Raw genomic sequence first — 23,686 nt, 5'->3', positions numbered from 1 at the left:
ATTTGACTATCCATCTAGCTTTTACATTATTTACTTCTGAGCCCACGAGACTCAAATTGCATAAGGATAGAGTCTTTCATTTATCAACATATCCAGCACATGGTACAGAGTGGGTAATCAATAAATAGTTGTCAATGATTGAACAGCAATTTTCAGCAGCAAATGAAAGAAACACATGACTGAACAATGGCACAAGAATACCAACTGTTTCATTATGCAATGACAGGATCTTCTGGCAAAAATTCTAGGATTACTTATAAGTAGATCAAGAATTAGATAACAATTTCCTCCAAAAATAAATTCTCATAATGAGAAAAAAAAAAAAGCCTTAACATTTTATCCTAAAAGCTATTCTGTAAAACTTGGAATATAAGCTAGGTGAAAACCACAATACTAAGAAGGCAATTCCAAAATTATTGTGTTTTACATATTTATTAAAGAATCCATTCTTATAATACTCCTAACAGGTGAAAATATTTTTACAATATTTTACCAAACTCCTAATAGAAAATGTCTTATCAGTTTATCCTTTTAGTCCCTGAATCCATGTTTAAGCATTTTAAAGATGGAAGAAACCTGTAAGAATCATATTATTTTTTAAAAATTGACTTAAAACACTTACTGGATTACTAACACATTTGTAACAGTATCATGATTTGTTCTGATATATGTATTTCACCCAGCACTGCTGAAATTAAACAGAATGAAAGTCAAAAGCATTCATCTATAATTTCAAAAATGATTGTTTGAAATTTTTAAATCAATAGAGTCATAACATCATTATGTTCTGAAATTAGAAAATTCTTAGCACATATACAAACCCATTTACCTATTTCAATTAGGTCAGTGTCAGGATTTATCAAAATTCTCCATCAAAATTTTTTCAAAATCTTTATTTTCAGGTACTATAAAAAATATGCACTAATCAAATGATATGTGTTCAGTTCTGACAATTCCACAATTAGGAGGAAAGGAAGGAAAAAACACTTATACAGTTAAATTTCAAATCCTAAATATTTAGTCCTTTATTTAAACCTGGCCCTCTAAATTTAAAAAGATATCAGTACTCTTGGTTACCGACTGTAAGCAATATAAAAATTTCACTGGTATCAATTCTAATTAGTTCAGTCCATCCATTTTCTTATACCGTGAATGTCTTTTTTCTATCAGAATTCAACAGAAGAATAATGCAAATCTCACTTCTGAGCCCACAGGCAAGCAGTCTCAACAATAACCAAAAAAATTTCACTTTATGATTGGCAGTCTGTTTCTGAAGTAAAAATATTTTCTCCAGTAATCATTTGTCATGAGGAAATCCTTCACTGTTCTAGAAGCACAGTTCGAAGCTCATCTTCTTTATTGATCATCATTGAAGCAATTGCACCATCATTAAACTCAAAAGAAGTTCCTCCATCCACAACCATACAGGCGTCCCAACAACGAGAACGGACACAAACCCTAGGTAAAAGGAAATATCTCATTAAAAAGTAATAATTTTCTTAATCTTAAGTAATAGATTGTTTTAATCCTGAATTTTAACCTAACCTAGCAGATCATCTGGCTTCCATTTTAAAAAGTTGTTCTCTGGTATGAGAAAATTAGTGACTGTGTAAATACAGGTATATTATAAAGATCTCGAAATGTAAATGTTCATATGATTGTATGTTGAATTACTAACATTACAAATATTTTAAGTATTGAACAAGAGTGTTAACTATTTTCATGTAAAATTTTTACTTAAGTATACACATATACAGAAGAGTTGGGTATATATAATTATGTGTAGAGGTATAAACCCAAATTATTAATGTACAGTTCAATGTACACACTTATGTAATGATCACCCAACTCAGGAATCAACTGTTACCCAGCTTGCTGGAAGCTCCCTCACTGCCCTGTCCCAGTCTCTATCCCTGCTCCCTCCTCCAGCATACCCTTCTAATTTCTATCACTTTGTAGTAATAGCTTCCTAATTTCGATCACTGTTGTAGTAATAGCTTTGTCTGTTCTTGGACTTTATATAAATGGAAGAATATAATATGCACAGTGGTGTCTGTCTTCTTTTGCTCAATAGTATGTTTGTGAAATTCATCTATGTTATTACATGTAGTAGTAGTGTAGTGTGTTCATTTTTAATGCCATATGTAAACACTTCTATTGTATGAAAACACCAAAATTTATGTCTCTCCTACTATTCACGGACATTTGGATTTTTGTCTATTGGCAGTACAGCTGCTATGAATATTCTTGAATGTTTCTGTGCACATCTTTCTGTTGGTGCATATATTTCTGTTGGATATATATCTCAAAGGGGAATTAGTGGGTCACCGTGTATGCTATGTTCCGGTTTGCTAGGTAATTGCCAAACAATTTTCCAAGCTATATATTCCTAAGAAAAATTATATGAAAGTTGTAGTTACTACTCCTTGCCAACAATTGGTACCCTAGCCATTCTGGTGGGTATATATGGCATGGTATTATGTAGTTTTAATTAGCATTTCTCAGGTGAATCATAAGGTCAATCATCTTTTTCATATGTTTATTAGCCATCTGAATATTACCTTTTGTGAAATACCTGACGTTGGCCATTTTTCTATCATGTTGCCTGTCTTTTTCTTATTGTAGGAATTTTTATATGCTAAATATTCTGGCTATGAGCCCACTGTTGGATATAGGTCCTGAAAATATCTTTCTCACTCTGCCTTTTTTTTTTCTCCTTAATCGTATCTTTTGATTACTGGCAGTTCTTAATTCTAGCGTAGTTCAATATGTCAATCTTTTGTTGTTATAGTGCTTTTTATTGCCCAGGCTGTAGTGCAGTGGTGCTATCTCGGCTCACTGCAATCTCCACCTCCTGAGTTCAAGCAATTCTCCTGCCTCAGCCTCCCGAGTAGGTGGGACTACAGGCGTGCATCACCACACCCAGCTAATTTTTTTTTTTTTTTTGTATTTTTAGTAGGGACAGAGTTTTGCCATGTTGGCCAGGACGGTCTTGATTTCCTGACCTCGTGTTCCACCTGCCTCGGCCTCCCAAAGTGTTGGGATTACAGGTGTAAGCCACTGTGCCCAGCCACAAAAATTTAAATATAAATAGTATATTTATATTGAAGACTCCTTTGAAGGAGTCTTTGTAGTCTCACTTAAACTGAGTACACATCTGTGGATTAATTAAAATTAACTCTCAAATGACAACATGAATTTTAAGATAAAGTTTCTCATTTGTGACAAACCTGGGGAAAAATGTATGTTTATAAAAAGAAAACATGTACACTAAGGTCAGCAATTTCTAATTGCTCAAATCGTTTTCTCCTTGCCATGAGAGAGATGACATTTTCTCGGAATTACAGATTTTCTTGTTAATTTGGAAAACTTATCTTTACAAAATAAGAATTACATCCATTTTTTTATATCCTGTCTCCTCAAAAGTGAAATGAAACAAATTCAATAGGTGGGAGGTCACTTTTAGGGAAAACCTAAAAGAAATAAATATTATTCTAAAGGTGTATTGCTATGCAATCTAAGTTTTCTGTGTTCATCTTGTTTTTATATACAGCTTATGAAAAAGAAGTGGCTTCTTTTACAGCCCCTTCATCTTCTTTTACAATCATCGTGTCTTGGTTCATTTTTTAAAAACCAACAAATCACTGAAATAACTGTACCCTTTATAGTCACTTAAGTTTTAGCTTCTCTAAAATGGCACAATAAGTGTAAAAGAAAATATGATTTTAGCCAGGTTAGCGTGATACCTTGTTACTTTCCCAGGTTCTATGTTTCCTGCTAGATTAAGTTTGAACGAGAAAATTTAATGAAATTATATATTTTTCCAGCCAAGTGTGCTTAGTAGCAATGAAAGGGATGAAAACAGTCACAAGTCAGACCAAGGATGCTTACTTTGAGGAGAAACAACGCTGACGACTGCTTGAGAAAACTCTATTTGCTATTGGTTCTCGAATACTGAAAAGTATTTTTGGTTCTTCCGGACTGTAGAGCAGTGATTCGTTATATTCATTTGTTACTTCAAACAACAAAAAAATATATATTAGCACATTCAATAAAAGATGGTCACTTCTGAGAAGTGCAGAACAAAAAATAATAGATGCCATGCCCCATTTAAAATTAATTATGTTCCAAAAGTCTATTTGGGAGCAAGTTTCTTGAAACTTGTGACACATATTCCATTAAAACCAGTAACAAAAAACCTTATAAATAAGAATTATGTATCATGATTTGCCCAGAGAAACATACATCACCCACAATACAGTCGAAATAGGTACAACTGGGGAAAAACAAAAAACACTAGCTACAAAGCTTGTAATTAAACAAGAGGAACTAGATAGATGCACTCAAAAAAGGAACCTGAGGTGCCTGCCATATTGTCCTGCCAAGTACTTTCCAAAATACCATGTCAAAGAGCTCATAACTATGATAATAAGCAAACAGGCTTGATATAAAATGCAGTCTCAAACAATGACAGGCAATATCCTTTCTCTAATACACCTGCCATTACTCAAGATATTTTTAGACATCTTTCGGACCTGCTTTCTCTCTAACCAAGAGGCATATGACGGCTGAAATACAACGCATAAATTGGTTGAGAAAACTACAAAGATACCAGGCTTGAAAAAAACTTTGAGTACCCCATTAAAAAAATTAAAAGACTGCCAGATAATCTATCTTATTTATGAAAGTTTCACTTGGATTACCAGCTTTTTTAAAAAAAAAAAAAAAATCAATCTAATTCACTCACAAAAATAAAAATTTGGCTCCATGAGAACACGTCACAGAAAAGCATGCTAGTTTTGAAGAAAATTTCAAAAGAGTACTTTCAGAAGTGTCTAACTGTGATTGCACCACTGGAATTCACTATTGCTTCTGAAGATAGTCAAATCTTGAAAGGAGTAACATTCATTAAAATAAAACTTTGGTATGTTTATTAAAAGAAGAAAATCACATACATATTATATATATAATCACATATATATATATATATATATATATATATATATATACTCTTAATTCATATAGATACCTGACATAAATTTCAGTTATTTTATATATATGTTTTAGGTTGAATTACATAATTAAGAAGCAATCACTATATGTGCCTAACTTTCCTTTGATACAGATTTAATGGTGGTGCTAACTCGTGAACCATGATTAACATAATCTTGTAGGCCTCAAACTGAGTAAAGGAGACCAGAATCCATTTTAGAAGGCTGAACAGGGCTTGAGAGATTTGTTACTGTTTTCAAACTGTTTTAGAGGCAAACCGTCCCCTCAACAAAGGAAGTCTTACTGGAAATCTAACAATAAAGATAAACTGACACTGTTAAAATATTGTATTGGGTTAAAAGGTATTGCTAACTCATTTTAAGGTAACCTATGAGAATAAGGCTGTTCTGATAAATCCAAGCATTTGTGTTTATGGATGGCAGTTGCAGTCTTACATGTGTTAATATTCACTTTGTGTCTATATGTTGTTTGTCATATATGTTGAGAAAATCCTTACATAGGTAGGTAGATGTAACTATAAACACATTTGCTTTTGGGATTTTTTAAAAAACAATTTACCTTGACATTTTAGGATATTCTTCAATGGAGATAGAAAAAAAAGCTTTAAATTGAAGTATGTACAAAAATGATCTTGTTAGGTAAGTAGACTTCAGTGTGTTACAATCTGCTATGTAAATCAAATGAATGTTTTTCAGTTTAAAAATTTAATTTTTTAAAAATAAAATTTAAAGAATACATTTGAAGAACTTCTAGTAACACCAGCTAGATGATCTACTTCAACCCCTCTTAACAACTGTGGAGGAACGTAGCCTTGCCCAAGTTTCACAGCTGAAGTAGTAGATCTGGGACTGGAACCTATTATTTCAGATTTCTTGGTAAGTATTCCTTCTCTAACAGCACTAATTCTCTTAAAGGAATTGTGAGGTAATCAGGCAAAACTAGGGAGGAGAATGTTAAAAGAATATTTGCGTGAATAAGAAAATAAGCACTATAGCTCAGTGAATTCTCATTCAGGGGATATTCATGGCATACTGAATTTGGGTATGCATTTCCTATTTGTGAGATAAAGATTTTTCTGTAATTTCCTATCTCCCAGGACATTTTTTCCAGTTATACTGCTTTGACTTAAGAGTTATATTTCAGAGTTCACTAAAAATCACAACAAAAATCCAACTTTAATCCTTATATTGCTTAAAAACACTTAAGGGGATACTGTATTAAAAGCATGTTTGAGTCCAAAAAAAGTACTTTGCTAATTAAACAACACTTTGCACTATCATCCTCAAAACTGAAACAGAACTAAACTGTTATGGGTTATTATCATTTGTCACTGACCTTTCTCTACCAATTCTCTGCTCAATGGAAGACTCAAATTACCTTGTCGATTTGCTATTGAAAAAGGAGTAAAGTATCATGATTAAAATTTATATATGATATAAATATACATGTTATATAACAATAGCCAATATAAAATAACATGTATACATTATTAATAAACAGTACCTCCCCATTAGCACTTTTGCTTTCCATGCTTTCACTCTTCCAGTTTCAGTTACCAGCAGACAACCATGATACAAAAAATATTACATGGAAAAATTATAGAAATCAACAATTTATCTTTTAAATTGCACATCATTCTGAGTAGCATGGTGAAATCTCACACAGTCCTGCTTTAACCCACCTGGGATGTGAGTCATCCTTCTGCCCAGCTTACCATTTTATATATGCTACTGGTCCATTAGTCACTTAGTAGCTGACTTGGTTTTTAGATCGACTATCATGGTATCAAAATGCTTGTGTTTAAGTAACTCTTATTGAACTTAATAATGGCTCCAAGGCACAAGTAGTGATGTTGGCAAATCAGATATACCAGACAGAAGCCATAAAATGCTTCCTTTACATGAAAAGGTGAAAATTCTCAAAGAAAAAGGTCATATGCTGAGGTTGCTAAGATCTACAATCAGATACATGAACCTTCTATCAGTGATATTGTGAAGAAGGAAAAAGAAATTAATGGTTTAAGGGTTTGGTACTACCTAAGGTTTCAGTATCCACTGGGGTCCTGGAACATGTCCCCTGCAGATAAGAGGGGACTACTGTAATAGGTGTTTTGGTACTCACCAATATTTAAAACATCTTCTACAGCCTGAGTTGCAACCCTGTTAATATTGAATGACCTAGAAACAAAAATCAAATAATTCTTATTTTGAATTCTAAAAACATGCTGAAAATCAAAAAGAAACAACCTACTTAAAATATAAAGAATTCTTAAAAAGTAATTGGAAAAAGCTCTAAATGAACAAAGTTAAAAACTGGTAAATAATGTACTAGTATGGATATGATGAGACAAAAATTTTCTCCTTTTTTTTTTGGAGACGGAGTTTCGCTCTTGTTACCCGGGCTGGAGTGCAATGGCGCGATCTCGGCTCACTGCAACCTCCGCCTCCTGGGTTCAGGCAATTCTCCTGCCTCAGCCTCCCAAGTAGCTGGGATTACAGGCACGCACCACTATGTCCAGCTAATTTCTTGTATCTTTAGTAGAGATGGGGTTTCACCATGTTGACCAGGATGGTCTCGATCTCTTGACCTCGTGATCCACCCGCCTCGGCCTCCCAAAGTGCTGGGATTACAGGCTTGAGCCACTGCACCCAGCCGAGACAAATATTTTCATACACTGATGGGAACAGAGATATTGCAGTTGGAGAGCAATTATGCACTATCAAAATTAAAATGAACATATTCTTCAATCTAGTAATTTAACCTGAAAAACACTTCCAGCTACAATACAAAAGATAGGTAAAAAAATATTAGCTGAAAAGCTGTTTATAACAGCAGAACAACTCAAATATGTATCCACAGAAAGCTGATTAAATATATTATAACTACTCATTATGATATTTAAAATAATACAAATATATGTGCTGATATGTAGGGATAATCAAAATATTAAGTTAAAAAACAAAAGGCATTGTACAGTGTATATATTTGTTTCACTTTAAAAACATATATAGTATGACTGTAGAGATGAATGTAGAAGTACTAGGAAGTACTAGAATCTACTAGAAGTACTCTGAATATAGAATATGAATGTAGAAGTACTAGAGATATGAAATGAAATGGAGACTAGCTTTTTGCTGTACACGTTTTTGTACTTTTTAACATAGGCAAGTGTTCTTTAAATTATAAAATAGTTTGCTTGAAGGTAAGAAATATTTTACATGTGCAATGCCTTGCTTAACCACTAAAAAACAAGCATTAATACAAACATGGATAACTGTTCAAAAGAGTTCTGTCCTGGGGTCTATAAAGATCACTAAGAAAAGGTTGTTTTATAAACCTATATATAAATAAAATATATAAATAAAAATATATATATTCCCAGTAATTTTGAATTCTTCTACTGCCTCATAACTCTTCATACATGATCTCAATAGATAATCCCAAGGAACAGGAATATCCTATGAGTCATCGAGTTAGAACTCAGAATGCAGAAACTAACTCAGAACCGCACAGCTTCATGGAAACTGAACAACTTGCTCTTGAATGTTGACTGGATAAACAATGAAATGAAGGCAGAAATAAAGATGTTCTTCGAAACCAATGAGAACGAAAACACAACATACCAGAATCTCTGGGACACATTTAAAGCAGTCTCTAGAGAAAAATATATAGCAATGAGTGCCCACATGAGAAGAAAGGAGAGATCTAAAATTGACACCCTATCATCAAAATTGAAAGAGCTAGAGGAGCAAGATCAAAAACACTCAAAACCTAGCAGAAGACAGGAAATAACTAAGATCAGAGCAGAACTGAAGGAAATAGAGACACAAAAAACTCTTCAAAAAATCAATAAATCCAGGAGCTGGTTTTTTGAAAAGATCAACAAAATAGACAGACCACTAGCCAGATTAATAAAAAAGAAAAGAGAGAATAACCAAATTGATGCAATAAAAAACGATAAAGGGGATATCACCACAGATTCCAAAGAAATCCAAACCATCATCAGGGATTATTACAAACAACTCTATGCACATAAACTAGTAAATCTGGAAGAAATGGATAAATTCCTGGACACCTGCAACCTCCCAAGCCTAAACCTGGAAGAAGCCGAAACCCTGAATAGACCAATAACACAGTCTGAAGTCAAGGCAGCAATAAAGAGCCTACCACCCAAAAAAAGCCCAGGTCCAGATGGGTTCACAGCTTAATTCTACCAGACATACAAAGAGGAGCTGATAACATTCCTTCTGAAACTATTCCAGACAATCCAAAAAGAGGGAATCCTTCCCAAATCATTTTACGAGACAAATATCATCCTGATACCAAAACCCAGCAGAGACTCAACAAGAAAAGAAAATTTCAGGCCAATATCCATGATGAACATAGATGCAAAAATCTTCAATAAAATTCTGGCAAACCGATTGCAACAGCATATCTAAAAGCTCATCCACCATGATCAAGTAGGATTCATCCCGGGGATGCAAGGCTGGTTCAACATACGCAAGTCCATAAACGTAATTCACCACATAAACAGAACCAAAGACAAAAACCACATGATTATCTCGATTGATGCAGAGAAGGCTTTTGACAAAATTCAACAACCCTTTATGCTAAAAACCCTCAATAAACTAGGTATTGACGGAACGTATCTCAAAACAATAAAAGCTATTTACGACAAACCAACAGCCAATATCATACTGAATGGGCAAAAACTGGAAGCATTCCCTTTGAAATCTGGCACTAGACAAGGATGCCCTCTCTCACCACTCCTATTCAATATAGTACTGGAAGTTCTAGCCAGAGCAATCAGGCAAGAAAAAGAAATAAAGGGTATCCAAATTGGAAAGGAGGAAATCAAATTGTCTCTATTTGCAGATGACATGATTGTATATCTGGAAGACCCCATCATCTCAGCCCAAAATCTCCTGAAACTGATAAACAACTTCAGCAAAGTCTCAGGATACAAAATCAACGTGCAAAAATCACAAGCATTCCTATACACCAGTAATAGACTTCAAGAGAGCCAAATCAAGAATGAACTGCCATTCACAATTGCTACAAAGAGAATAAAGTACCTAGGAATACAACTAACAAGGAACGTAAAGGACCTCTTCAAGGAGAACTACAAGCCATTGCTCAACGAAATAAGAGAGGATACAAACAGATGGAGAAACATTCCATGTTCATGGTTAGGAAGAATCAACATCGTGAAAATGGCCATACTGCCCAAAGTAATTTACAGATTCAACACTATTCCCATCGAGCTACCAATGACCTTCTTCACAGAACTGGAAAAAAACACCTTAAACTTCATATGGAACCAAAAGAGAGCCCGCATAGTCAAGTCAATTCTAAGCAAAAAGAACAAAGCAGGAGGCATCACACTACCGGACTTCAAACTATACTACAAGGCTACAGTAATCAAAACAGCATGGTACTGGTACCAAAACAGAGATATAGACCAATGGAACAGAACAGAGGCCTCAGAGGAAATACAACATACCTACAACCATCTGATCTTCGACAAACCTGACAAAAACAAGCAATGGGGAAAGGACTCCCTGTTTAATAAATGGTGTTGGGAAAACTGGCTAGCCATGTGCAGAAAGCAGAAACAGGACCCCTTCCTGACACCTTACACCAAAATTAACTCCAGATGGATTAAAGACTTAAACATCAGACCTAATACCATAAAAACCTTAGAAGAAAATCTAGGCAAAAGCATTCAGGACATAGGTGTAGGCAAGGACTTCATGACCAAAACGCCAAAAGCAATAGCAACAAAAGCCAAAATAGACAAATGGGACCTAATCAAACTCCACAGCTTCTGCACGGCAAAAGAAACAGTCAGTAGAGTGAATCGGCAACCAACAGAATGGGAAAAAATTTTTGCAGCCTAGCCATCAGACAAGGGGCTGATATCCAGAATTTACAAAGAACTAAAGCAGATCTACAAGAAAAAAACAAACAAGCCCATTCAAAAATGGGCAAAGGATATGAACAGATACTTTACAAAAGAAGACATACAGGAGGCCAACAAACATATGAAAAAATGCTCATCATCACTGGTCATCAGAGAAATGCAAATCAAAACCACATTGAGATACCATCTCACACCAGTTAGAATGGCGATCATTAAAAAATCGGGAAACAACAGATGCTGGAGAGGATGCGGAGAAATAGGAACACTTTTACACTGTTGGTGGGAATGTAAATTAATTCAATCATTGTGGAAGACAGTGTGGCCATTCCTCAAGGACCTAAAAATAGAAATCCCATTTGACCCAGCAATCCCATTACTGGGTATATATCCAAAGGATTATAAATCATTCTACTACAAGGACACGTGCACACGAATGTTCATTGCAGCACTGTTTACAATAGCAAAGACCTGGAACCAACCCAAATGCCCAACGATGATAGACTGGATAGGGAAAATGTGGTACATATACACCATGGAATATTACGCAGCCATCAAAAACGATGAGTTCACGTCCTTTGTAGGGACATGGATGAACCTGGAAACCATCATTCTCAGCAAACTGACACAAGAGCAGAAAATCAAACACCGTATATTCTCACTCATAGGCGGGTGTTGAACAATGAGAACATATGGACACAGGGAGGGGAGCACTACACACTGGGGTCCGTTGGGGGGGGATGGGGGAGGGGCGGGGGGGTGGGGAGGTGGGAAGAGATAGCATGGGGAGAAATGATAGATACAGGTGAGGGGACGGAAGGCAGCAAACCACACTGCTATGTGTGTACCTATGCAACAATCTTGCATGTTCATCACATGTACCCCAAAACCTAAAATGCAATAAAAAAAAAAAAGAACCTGAGTCAACACAACTCTAAACCTAAATCACTGGTTCTTAACTTTTTGGGGAAGGGAGAGTAGGAGATACTCTTATACCTGCTAACCCTATACTCTTCAAGTTTGGAGAAATGCAAAAGCATGACTTTTTTCTTAGGTCTGCAACCTTCACCATTCTAAGAATTCTCATTTAAAATCAGACATATCCTCTGCTAGCAAACTGGAAGCAAACTGTGTATCACATCTTCATCAACTACTAAAACTCTGTCTCCTAAAAACACATCTTCATTCTTAATTAAGTCTGGTAGTACAGCATGTAAGGAGAAAAAGGACTGAGAACGACCTTTTTTTTTTTTTTTTTTTTTTTTTTTTTCCCCTTGAGACGGAGTTTTGCTCTTGTTACCCAGGCTGGAGTGCAATGGCGCAGTCTCCGCTCACCACAACCTCCGCCTCCTGGGTTTAGGCAATTCTCCTGCCTCAGCCTCCTGAGTAGCTGGGATTACAGGCATGTGCCACCATGCCCAGCTAATTTTTTGTATTTTTAATAGAGATGGGGTTTCACCATGTTGACCAGGATGGTCTCGATCTCTTGACCTCGTGATCCACATGCCTCAGCCTCCCAAAGTGCTGGGATTACAGGCGTGAGCCACCGCACCCAGCCCCTGAGAACAATCTTAAGAAGAAACTAACTGAAACATACAGTGATCTGGCTCTGCAGTACCTCTCTCAGTGTATGCAGTAAATCTTATTCCCCCTGAACAGAGAACTGACATGATAACGGGACAATTCAGAGACATTTGCTATGTAATACCACCCCTATATCCCATGTCATGTGGAAGAACTTCTGGAGATGCAGAGATGGAAGAGCTATTCCCCAAACATGTTTTTCTTCCTGAATGCATAAGTTGTTATTTTCTAGCCCTTCATGCCATATAGTCATGTGACTGAGTTGTAGCTAATAGAATCAGAGTGGACATGATGAACACTACTTCAAAGCCTGGCTCACAGCCTCCCATGTGCACCCTCCATGCTCTTCCACCTTCTGTAGCAAAGCAACTGGAGGAGCTATGCTTAGAAGGTGGCAGAGCCACATGATGGAAGGACCCTGGCTCCTTGAATAACTACTTACAGGAGAGCCACTTGCCAATTACACTGCAGACTTTACAAGAACAAGAAATAGACTCATACTGTGTGAAGCCACTGAGATTGGTGGTTTATCTTTTATAACAAATAGCTAACCCTGAATCCCACATTTCCACATTTCATATTGAAAGCAAAGACTAATTAAAAAATTTCATACAAGAAAACAAGCACCTATCAAGAATTAAAAGAGAAAAACAGATTATTCTAATATTTTCTTTCCAGTGATTCCTCAGGGGTCTACGGTTTACAGTTAAGTTTAAAATTTAAATCACAACTTCACCATTTATTAGCCACATAGCTTTAGGAAAGTCAGTTAACCTATGAGACTTTCTGGATTCTACTAATGAAAACAAAATCACCTACTTCCAGAGTATTTGCGAGAATTTAAACAAGATCAACTAATTAGCTTGGAACAAAATATGTGCTCAGAGATGTAGTATGATAAAAACAAAAATTATTAATGTATAGAAATATATTGCTTTCCCCCAGCCCCTCAGGCTCCTAGGCTTCCCTTCTCTTCCTACATTTTTTAAAAGAGAAAAGGAAAAAAGATGAATGGGAATTGCAATCACAGCAAAAGAATCATCAGTAATGGGAGAAGGGAGAACCTGTTAGATGCAAATAAGCTGCATGGGGCCTGGTAGAGAAGAGACTGAGTAACCAAGGTGTCAGGGATAAGATACAGCTTGTGAGAAAGACTTTTATACCAGAGCACAGGAAATAACAGAATAATTTAAAGAGCAACATAGAGAAGGCTGAGATTTTAATCTAAGCCATGCTTACTGAAACGCAACATCAACACAGGACTCAACTGCTGGGTGCATGTGGGAGGCAAGGAATGCTTTAAAAGCATTGTAGTGGCTGTCATTGCTTACTCTCTGAAAGGTTGAAAACTTGAACTATCAAAATTACACTCCTCCCCAGACAGAAGCCCCACCGCCTCTAGCATAAGTACTACTTCACTGAGATTAATTGGCAAATTTATCTTGATAAATCTTCAATACAACCTAGTGATTCTTCTTTCAACTACGTGACTTCTATTAGCTCAGAACCCCTCTCCTTCTCCATTTAAAAGCTGACCTTCCCTTGTGAAGCAACACAAGTAGTAATGACAGTGAAAAGGGCACTGATTTTGCAGTCCAGCACACTTGGGCTTATATCCAGGTTCTGACTCTCGCTTATTGTATAATTTTGGCCTAAATATTTATCCTTGCTAATCCTTAACTTACTCCTTTATAAAATGGGGATGCTACTATTTTGTTCCAGGATTTCTAAAAGGATTAGTTAATGTATAAAAGTACCTAGCACACTACAAAGTTGCAGGGGCTATATAACTGATAGCTTATATTACAATGCACAAAACATAAACACACAGAATCACAGAAGTTCAGAAGGCGAAGTAATCTTACTTACTATTTTATCAGTTCAAATTCCTGCATTTTGCAGACAAGGAAATTTGTACATAGTTGTAAAGCTAGTCCATGGTTTAATCAGGTCTCTTAACTCCTGGGCCAGTATTCTTCTCAGTGATACCACTTTGCCCATTTTTTATGGTAAGAATACTGGATAAAGAAAATCTCTATTTCTAATAGAAATTTCCATTTCTATTTCTAATTTTACTCCAGTTTTCAACAAGTAGCATAGCATGTTCAATAGGAAAGATGCTATCATGATAAATGAAAGCTGTTAACTGTAATGTTTTCAGTTTAATCTATGAGATGGTTACAAAATAATTTTATAACATATTAAAAGGATTAAATTTTTCAAACAATTACTGGAAAATTCATTTTAGAAATGTTCCTCTCATCAGCCTTCAGGAAAATAAGTTATTAACCTATCTTTTTAATGATACTTATTATTTTTTCCAAAACACTATTTATTTGGCTAAGACTAAGATTTTTTTATTGAATACTTATGAATTAAATGATATCTGAAAATTACTTCAAAATAAAAAGAACAAAAGTAGATACGTAGGGGTACAGAGGTAACAAGATTGGCCATGTGTTGATAATTACTGAAACTAGCTACTGGTATGTGCAGATTCATTACATTATTTTCTCATTCTCATACATATTAAAAAAAATTTTATAGCAAAATAGTTTAAGAAGTCATGCTAAACAAGTAAGAAATAAAATTCTAAATTAAACTATCCAAATTTAAACATTTGATAAGCATTGTTTTAGCTACATACAATTGTGAGCATATAGTCATTTACTCAAAAAATACTTGAGTGAATATATATAAGGTACTGTGCACATAAAAGATTAGGCAGGAAAAAAAAATCTTCTATCACCATCCCAAATCCATAAAATTGCTTTAACTAGCTTGGTAGTAGCACATTAGATAACTGATAATGTAACAAGGGCTATAATAGTGCCATGAGAAAAAGTGTTAGGGAAGGATAAGAAAGGATTAATTCATTGTTTTTAAGAAAGCACTGAGTGTTAAAAATTTGCAAAAGAGAATGACATTTGAAGACCGGATTTTTAGCCAGTGGATAGAAAGTAGAGTGTTTAGGCATTCAAAGCAGGAAGAAGTTGCATTGAGCAAAAATAAAAAGCCAAGCGAGAAGAAGTGTGCTGAGAATTCCAAGTAGATGTGATGTTTCTAGTGTGCCATAGATGGGGGTAAGGGTAGGGCAGGAATAAGGCCAATAAGGTAACTAAGGTCATATGGTAATGGGTCTCAAATGATAGACTAAGCAATCTCAACAGAGGTCAATGAAAGCTGTAAAGCAAAGAAGAGAGACAGTCAGATTCATCTACATTTTAGAAGTATTACTCTGTTGTAGTGTAGATGACAGCCTGAAGAATAAAAGGTCAGGCACTAAGAATATCAACTAAAAAGGTGCAGGCTTCGACCAAAGCAGCAGCAGCATAAACTCAAAAAAAGTAGACTAAGACTTCAGAAGTACAATTAATAGGGTTTAGAGACTGGGATATATAGAGGGGAGAATGAAGAATGGAAAACTCCAAAGGTAAGAACAAGATTTTTGAGAAATCATGTTTTGCTTTTTTCTCTAGAGTGTGGAGTCGGGGTAAATGCTGCTGGTTTTAAGCAATATAAAGAAAAACTGAAGACAATAGATTCAGTTTTGGATGTGTTGAATTTGAAGCGCTACTAACATCCTACCTGCCATGTAATTTTAGAATATGAGTTTGTACTCAGGGGAGAGTATGTTTGGGGGGCATCTGTGTGGAATGTACCAAAAAGTAGAAGAGATTACCCAGAGGGAGGTTATAGAGTAAACAGGACATAGGATGCTAAACCTCCAGCCTATTTTTTAAATTATACTTTGTATTCATTTCCTATTATTTAAAATATTTTTCATTTTTAAGTGAAGACAGTCCCCAAACCACTTCTCATTTCCTTAGCTTTACAAACCTAGTGCTCAATAATGACCAAATGCAGGCTGTAACTGTAATCCAAGAAGTCAAGGCAGGACTACTAGACCCAAATGATGAACTGAAACTTGGCCTGCCTACATAACACCACCAGGCCACCTCTTCTACATTAGAGGCCTTAGATGTGCCGATATATTACATAACTAAAAATATTTTACAAAACTTGATAAGCAACATCCCAAGTTACTTACCAGGCCTTTGATCCTGTTCCAGTACACAAATTGAGCCCTGAACTCTTCTGTTTTTCCCACGGACCATCATCAACTGAAATCTCATAGTAGGAAGCCCTGTGAATTGAGAATATAAAACTGTTCACTGAGCTTATGGTTCACAGTAAATAAGATAGTCTTCTTCAGAACTAAGGAAATCTAAGTAAGTCAGCTTACCCAAGAAATACTTGACTTAGTAGGCACACACATCATGATGCTAATTCCAATTTGATTAAGTGAAAATGTTAGAAGAAATAAAAAAAAACTACATGTATGCACGCCTACCTGATCTATACATTCCTTTCTATCAATACCTTAATATTGCATATAGGAGCTTCTTGCAAATTTTTAGCTCGCTTTGCTGCTATTGCTCTTACGGAATCTAACATACACAGAGCCTCATTGCAGAATTCAAAAAAGAAAATTCTATTTTTAAGTGAGTTTCATTCTTGGTACCTAGTCCTTGATATATTTTAAAGTTGACCCTAATTCTTCAAAGCATTCACAGTTTCTACTAAACTCTTGTTTCTTAAATTACATACTTAATGTATCTTTTGAATTGGTAGTAAGCTAACAGAGACTGGAATATAAAGCTATTAAAAAATTCTCAACTAATATTGGATTAGTGGACAAAACTAGAAATAAAACCAGAACTATACATTTCTTGAGATTTACATTTCTTAAAATATTTCATAAATATTAAATCAAATGGGTTTTCTGGCAAAAGCAAAAATAGCACTATTCTTTAACTCCATGAATGCATAAATGATTTGTAACTATGCAAAGAACTTTAGAAATGTCTAAAAGCCTATTTTGTAGACTCTTTCTTAAAATAATGGTGTCACTGATCAACACCAAATTTTTCTCTCCAGCAAATAAAAAAGTTAAAACAAACCCGTAATAAAATATAACTTTTCAAAATAATAATTACTAGACATTGTTAGTAAACACTAACACTGTGGATAATTTATCTCTTATTCTAACCTTTTCAATTTCTCCTGTAAGTTCTTAATTTGTGAGGGTTTTGCATAATACAACTCCTTTACATTTTTTTCTCTAAAGTCAGAATTTCTTATTAAAAATAACAGATAGCAGGCCTAATATTCACATTTGATCTACATCATAGCTTTGTTGTATCTTCCTAGAAAACACACATTAGGAGCCTATTATGTACAGACAAGCCAGCCAAATCCATAGAAATGGCTACTACTAGGCCAGAATCATGTAGAAACAAAAGAGATTAGAGGATAGGGGGTGTGGGCAGAAAAGAAGCAGAGCCAGAGAGAAAGACAAGTATAGTCAGGTGAGAGATGCTGAGCCCAAAATAATGAGCAAATTTAGTGCCATTCTCACATGCAAGTTTAATCTAGATTAGTTAATTCACAGAATTTTTGTTTCAGGGAAATTATTTTTTTTAAGGCAGCAATAAAACTCACAGTCCCTTTAGAGTGGGTATACTTCTTCTTAAACTGTCCACTGCTACAGCCCAAGAATAAGACATTCTAGGTTAGAACAAATAGGAGAAAAGAAAACAAAATTGGGCCTTTAAAATGTTCTTAAATCTAAGAACATTATAAATGAGGCAGGAATAATATTGCTGCACTTCATATTTTTCAAGCAAGGCACTTAAGTTTTCAGAGCATAGTAAAGCCTTAATACAGAATCTAGAATCAGAAATACTGGGTTTATATTTCAGTTCTAATGCTAGCTAATTATATGACCTTGGGCTATTTATCTGAACTCTCCAAGTCTGAATTTTTTCACTAATAAATACCACTACCCTTCTCACAGGGTTGCTATGAGCATTAAATGAGACAGCATACACAATAAACGCAGTGCCTGACACTTAGCAGACGTCCAATACATATTCATTTCCTTTCTGTGTAAGGGTCTATGTCATAAAATCTTTAAAAGTAAGCTCTAATACCTGTAGTAAACTGTTTTCAACAGCATCAGAAGTCAATCTATTGCTGTCTTTACTTAGTAAAAACAGAAGGTGAGACGTCAAAGAACACAAAAAGCAGCAGCATCAGACGTTATTTATGAGATAAACGAACCAGATCACTACTGCCACAGAAAATAAAAGCATTCGATTAAAAATGCCCTCATGAAACTTCACTGACTCCCTTGTAATCTATCAACTAATCCCAGTTTTCCTCCTTTTATAAGTTATTTAATTTTTTAGTAAGTACAAAATTACAAAGCAAAGCTACAAGCTCTCAGCAGTTACTTTTAAAATATACAAACAATAAAATAATTCATTCAATGGCTTCCCTGGAGTAAGGATAAACTCACAAAACATTTTTATCATTGCATCTATTTAAGGTAGACTTTCTCCAATCTCTTAAAGTTTTTCCTCTCTTCTCTATCTTACGTCTTTAGCAATAAGACTGATTGTATCAGTAGAGTTACATTTTCATTCTCTTCTCATCTACCATATAGTATCTGTAAGTCATGTCTGTATTGCTTCTTTATATGTAGTGAAAGAAAAAACTTTATATTATAGCATAAGTCTTGCTGTGTTAAAATATATTTTTACACTTTACTGGTTTTGTTTCCTAAATATTTTATTTCTTTGAGTAATAAATTTTACTTTTAATTCTTTTCAAAATTATGTATGACTCTCCAAAAAAAATAAGATATCACTACCTTTCTTATTTATCTTTACATGCCTAGTGACTCATGTATTACACACAACACGTGCATGACGTAGTTTTGTTAAACAAATATTATGTAAACAAAATAACTGCAAATCAAAAAAACCTGTTCAAACCATTCTGCTGAATCAAACTTCCATTCTTTTTCAACACAACCTGAGTTGAATCATTGGTACAATGAGAATATCTTTTTTAGTTAAGACAAGTTTTTCTCACTATAATTAAAGCTCTTATGAAAGGGTATGACTGACAGCAAATAAAATTTCAGAATTTATGGAACTCTAAGCAAACAAGGGATCCAGTAACATAACCTTTAAAGGGTAACTCACATGGTTCTGGCAGCAGTAAAGTAGGAAATAAAACTCATCTCTAATCTTCTACCCTTAATTTACTTACATCTACAAGGATGAGAAACCAAGTTCTAAAGTACTACCAAGAGTTAACTTTACATCACTGTAGTCATTTTATAGCTTGTCATTATGTTCCACAAATATGTTTTGCAAAAAAATTCTGTTGATAATGTAAGCCTAAGTTATATTCAAGTCTCACAAAACAGATTCCGCCAGTAATGTAACACAAACATTTTTATGTTCCTAATAAGGAACTACATTAACCTTAATTTTTGTAATAATGGTTACAATCTTGAACGGTCCAGGCATTTGCCTTATGATGTATTACACTAAAAGGGATACAATATCACCTATGGAGCATTTCTGTCAAAAACGCCTAGTCTGAATCTTAACATGAAAAAAAAATCATACAAATTTAAAATAAGGGATATTCTGCAATCCAACTTAGACCATTCAAAAATACTGATATCATGAATAACAAAAACAGATGAAGCTAAGAAAGCGTTCTGAATTTTAAAAGGCCACGATGGCCAAATGCAATGTGTGATCCTTAATTGGATCCTGGATAAAAATAAGCAAACAAATTATAAAAACAAGCAAGCAAATGAATCAATTAATAGAAAATTTTAATACCAATTGACAGGAAATTTTAATATGAACTGCCTATAAAACTTTTCTATCAATTGCAAATTTATACTTAGTATACTACTCTCTTAAATATAAGCTGGGAACAGTGGCATGTATGTCTATTCCCTGCTGTTCAAGAAGCTGAGGAAGGAGGATCGCTGCAGCCCAGATTTAAAGGCCAACCTGGGCAACATTTAGAGATGGTGAGATGCCATCTCTAAAAAACAAAAAATAAAAATAAAACATTAAAGCATCTATAGAAACAGATTAAAGGCTCTGGGAAGCAGTGCAATAACTTTATTTAATCTAGGGATTCACAAACTTTTTTGTCATAGAACATTCTTTCCCCTTAATACTTATTAACATCTATGAAGGTTCTGGAAATATCTCATTAAATAATGAACTGCCATTACTTACAGAGTATTAGTTATTCACCAATCTTAGCCAGGTTGTAGAAACTGAATAAATATCCAAAAGCACTGTAATATTAAATTCCATATTCAAGATCACAGGTTTAAAAGTACCTGGATGACAGACTCTCCCCAATGAAGACTTCATTTAGTGCTCTCACTGGCAAAAGTTGGGGTCCGGAAGCCTCAGACCCTGCATGTAATTTAAGAAAAAGAAAAACCAAGATTGCTCTTTGATTTCTACAAATATTATTATAAAAAATTTATAAAATTTTGGAACTTTTATATTTTTGTTTTTGAAAGAATCACATGCTTTAATATAATTAACATTTAAATTATCTTTACTTAATGCGTCCATAACATAAACCTTAAAGTCACCTAACCTTATACCTGTAATGAAGGCCCTCTCTCTCCAATAAACTTTAATTCTTCTTGAACAATTTCTCGAGAGTGATGAAATATATTTATCCATCTCATAAGATTCCTGTTGTTACACTTGTATATCTTGGAGGCTTCAGAGGTATAACTTATCAATTAAAAGGAGAACTATTTTGGATTTAAGCAGCAAATTACATGCACAGCTTGGATGCTGGAAACCAAACCAGGTATGTTATCAATTTTTTTTTCCAAATAGAAAACCTCAAGAGTGGCTTTAGCAACAGTAGCATTGGAGGAATATTTCCCACATCCCCCTTCATCACTTCTGAAAAAAGTTTTCTTTTTTTGAGTCTATACAGTTGTATGCACAGTTTAAGTAATCTTCCTTCAAAATTACTTAAACATTACACCATCAAACAAAATCCTCCAAAGGATTCCCAGTGCTTTCTGGTTCAAATTTGTGACTGTCCCCTTCAAACGGTTCCCTTTACTTATTTTATTAGTTTCCAAATGGAAATGCCAACTCTGTCTCCTCCGTGTCACCACTATCAGATTTATTGGACTTCAGTCTCTCCCATTAGGCAAGCAACATTTATTGGATTTTATCAGACAACACTGATCTATTCTTTTTCTCTGACTTGGTAGCCTAATTATTATATTCGTCTGTTTATTATGTTTATGAAACTTAACATCACATTTTTCTCATTTCTTTTAGATTATAACTGCCTAAAGGGAACCCAATTATTATTACAAATATAACAAGTTGTTATTATAATACCAAGTTCCCTTGGAGCACTTGTTGTTTACCTAAATTATCAGCTCAACTCCATAATACAGTGGAAAAATGTTGATGTAAAAAGATATAGACATATATAAATATAGATACATACACATACATATATATAAATATTTCATATGTTTAATCAACTTTCATTGCACATAAGACTAAAACTGGCTTTAAACTGTTTTACTTAGGTACTGCATATATTCACATTCTCATTCTTGACAGTTTTACAAACATAAATGGCTAAAATGTATTGTTTAAATTACTTTTCCTCAAATAGTTACTAATGAAATTTGTTTAGATCAGTATTCACACAGATTCCCTACAAATGCTCAACAACAGGTATTCATGAAGTATTACCAGTAAATCTGAGCTCTCACCATCAAACTGTAACCATGTTTTCCTTTTATGTGGTCTTGACTTTCCACCTCTATTCCCATTTTCCTGCATCCCCATTTCTCTCTCCATATTACATTTTTATTACATGTGCTTGTTGAATTTCAACTCAAAACCTTTGTCAAATAAGTTAGAAAATAAAATTGCTTCAAATCTCATTCATCATCTAATTCTGCTCATTTTATCATACTAATTGACTACTAAAACTTATTTAACCACATAACTATGTTCATTTAAAACTTGCCTCAATGGGACATGAAAAAGATGCACTCCGTATCAAACTACCTTTTTTTTTTGAGACAGAGTTTCACTTTTGTTGTCCAGGCTGGAGTGCAATGGTGCGATCTCAGTTCAAGTGATTCTCCTGACTCAGCCTCCCTGGGATTACAGGCATGCACCATCACAAAGCCCGACTAATTTTGTATTTTTAGTACAGATGGGGCTTCGCCATGTTGATCAGGCTGGTCTCAAACTCCTGACCTCAGGTGATCCACCTGCCTTGGCCTCTCTAGGTGGTGGGATTACAGGTGTGAGCCACCGCGCCTGGCCAATTACTTTTTTATCCAAGAGAATAGATTACAAAACTACAATTTGTATTTTTAAACACAGAATTGCAATACTAGTGACACAAACTACTACACTGTGTCATATTGCTAAACTTTATATCCAGCTCTATGTACCCACAGTGTGGATAACTCTCACAATGTCATACCGTTAAACTTTATATCCAGGTCTGCTTGCACTAGATGGAGCCATGTGACTATTTATCGCCAGTGGAATGTGGACAAAAGTAATGAATAGGCCTAGTTCCTAAAACTTCCCGTAAGATCTTCTATGTTCTCTATTTTCTCCCCACAAAATGCAGAGGATCCAATGGAAGACTCAGAGGCCTTAAAATATGGTAGCAGCCACTATTTTGGTTCCTTCCCTGGTTGCCTGAAAACCCCTTGGACAGTGAGATGAGTTAGAAACAAGCTTTTTCATTCAGTCACTGAGTTCTGGGATTGTTTATTAAACCAATTAGTCTCTCTGTATTAATACAATCAGTCTTTATTTATATAGCATTTACACTGTGTTAGGTATTATAAGTAATCTAGAGATTATTAAAGTATAGGGAAGGTTATATGCCAATGCTATGCCATTTTATATCAAGAATGTGAGCATCCTTGAATTTTGGTATCCGCAGCAGGTCCTGGAACCAGTCCCCCTCAGATACATGTATATGAAATAATATGTTCCAGTCACCACCCCCTGCATCTCCACCTCCTCTCTGGAAGCTTGCAGTAGCTGCTTCATCCCCAGTATTCTGACAAACCTTGGTGTAGAATATTTTGCCATTAATTGTGTGAAACACTTTGTGGGTCCTTTCAATTCAAAGACTCTAGGCTAAGTTTCCCAATTTAAATTTTTAAAAAGTATTAACTGATTCAAACTAACTGTATATATTTATGGGGAACACATAATATTTTGATACATGCATACAATGTGTAATGATCAA

At 34.8% G+C, this 23,686-nt stretch overlaps 1 protein-coding gene across 3 annotated transcripts in view; it reads right to left on the bottom strand.

The window, feature by feature from the left end:
* Nucleotides 1–1,000: 1,000 nt before the first annotated feature.
* Nucleotides 1,001–23,686, bottom strand: part of NADK2 (NAD kinase 2, mitochondrial) — a 49,697-nt gene continuing 27,011 nt past the window's right edge. The window contains exons 7-13 of one of the 3 annotated variants that reach the window (XM_039471286.2): nucleotides 20,745–20,823; nucleotides 18,023–18,088; nucleotides 16,569–16,664; nucleotides 7,135–7,190; nucleotides 6,349–6,402; nucleotides 3,892–4,015; nucleotides 1,001–1,458 (exon numbers count right to left, since the gene is read on the bottom strand). In XM_039471286.2, coding sequence (XP_039327220.1) covers nucleotides 1,320–1,458; nucleotides 3,892–4,015; nucleotides 6,349–6,402; nucleotides 7,135–7,190; nucleotides 16,569–16,664; nucleotides 18,023–18,088; nucleotides 20,745–20,823 — 614 coding nt within the window. In that variant the 3' untranslated portion in view covers nucleotides 1,001–1,319. The remainder of the gene's footprint in view (nucleotides 1,459–3,891; nucleotides 4,016–6,348; nucleotides 6,403–7,134; nucleotides 7,191–16,568; nucleotides 16,665–18,022; nucleotides 18,089–20,744; nucleotides 20,824–23,686) is intronic. The other 2 variants (XM_010336674.3, XM_039471289.2) reach the window with 2 other exon arrangements.

Source organism: Saimiri boliviensis, chromosome 1, assembly GCF_048565385.1.
Source record: "Saimiri boliviensis isolate mSaiBol1 chromosome 1, mSaiBol1.pri, whole genome shotgun sequence".
Taxonomy (NCBI): Eukaryota; Metazoa; Chordata; class Mammalia; order Primates; family Cebidae; genus Saimiri; species Saimiri boliviensis.
This window is presented reverse-complemented; position numbering and strand designations above follow the sequence as displayed.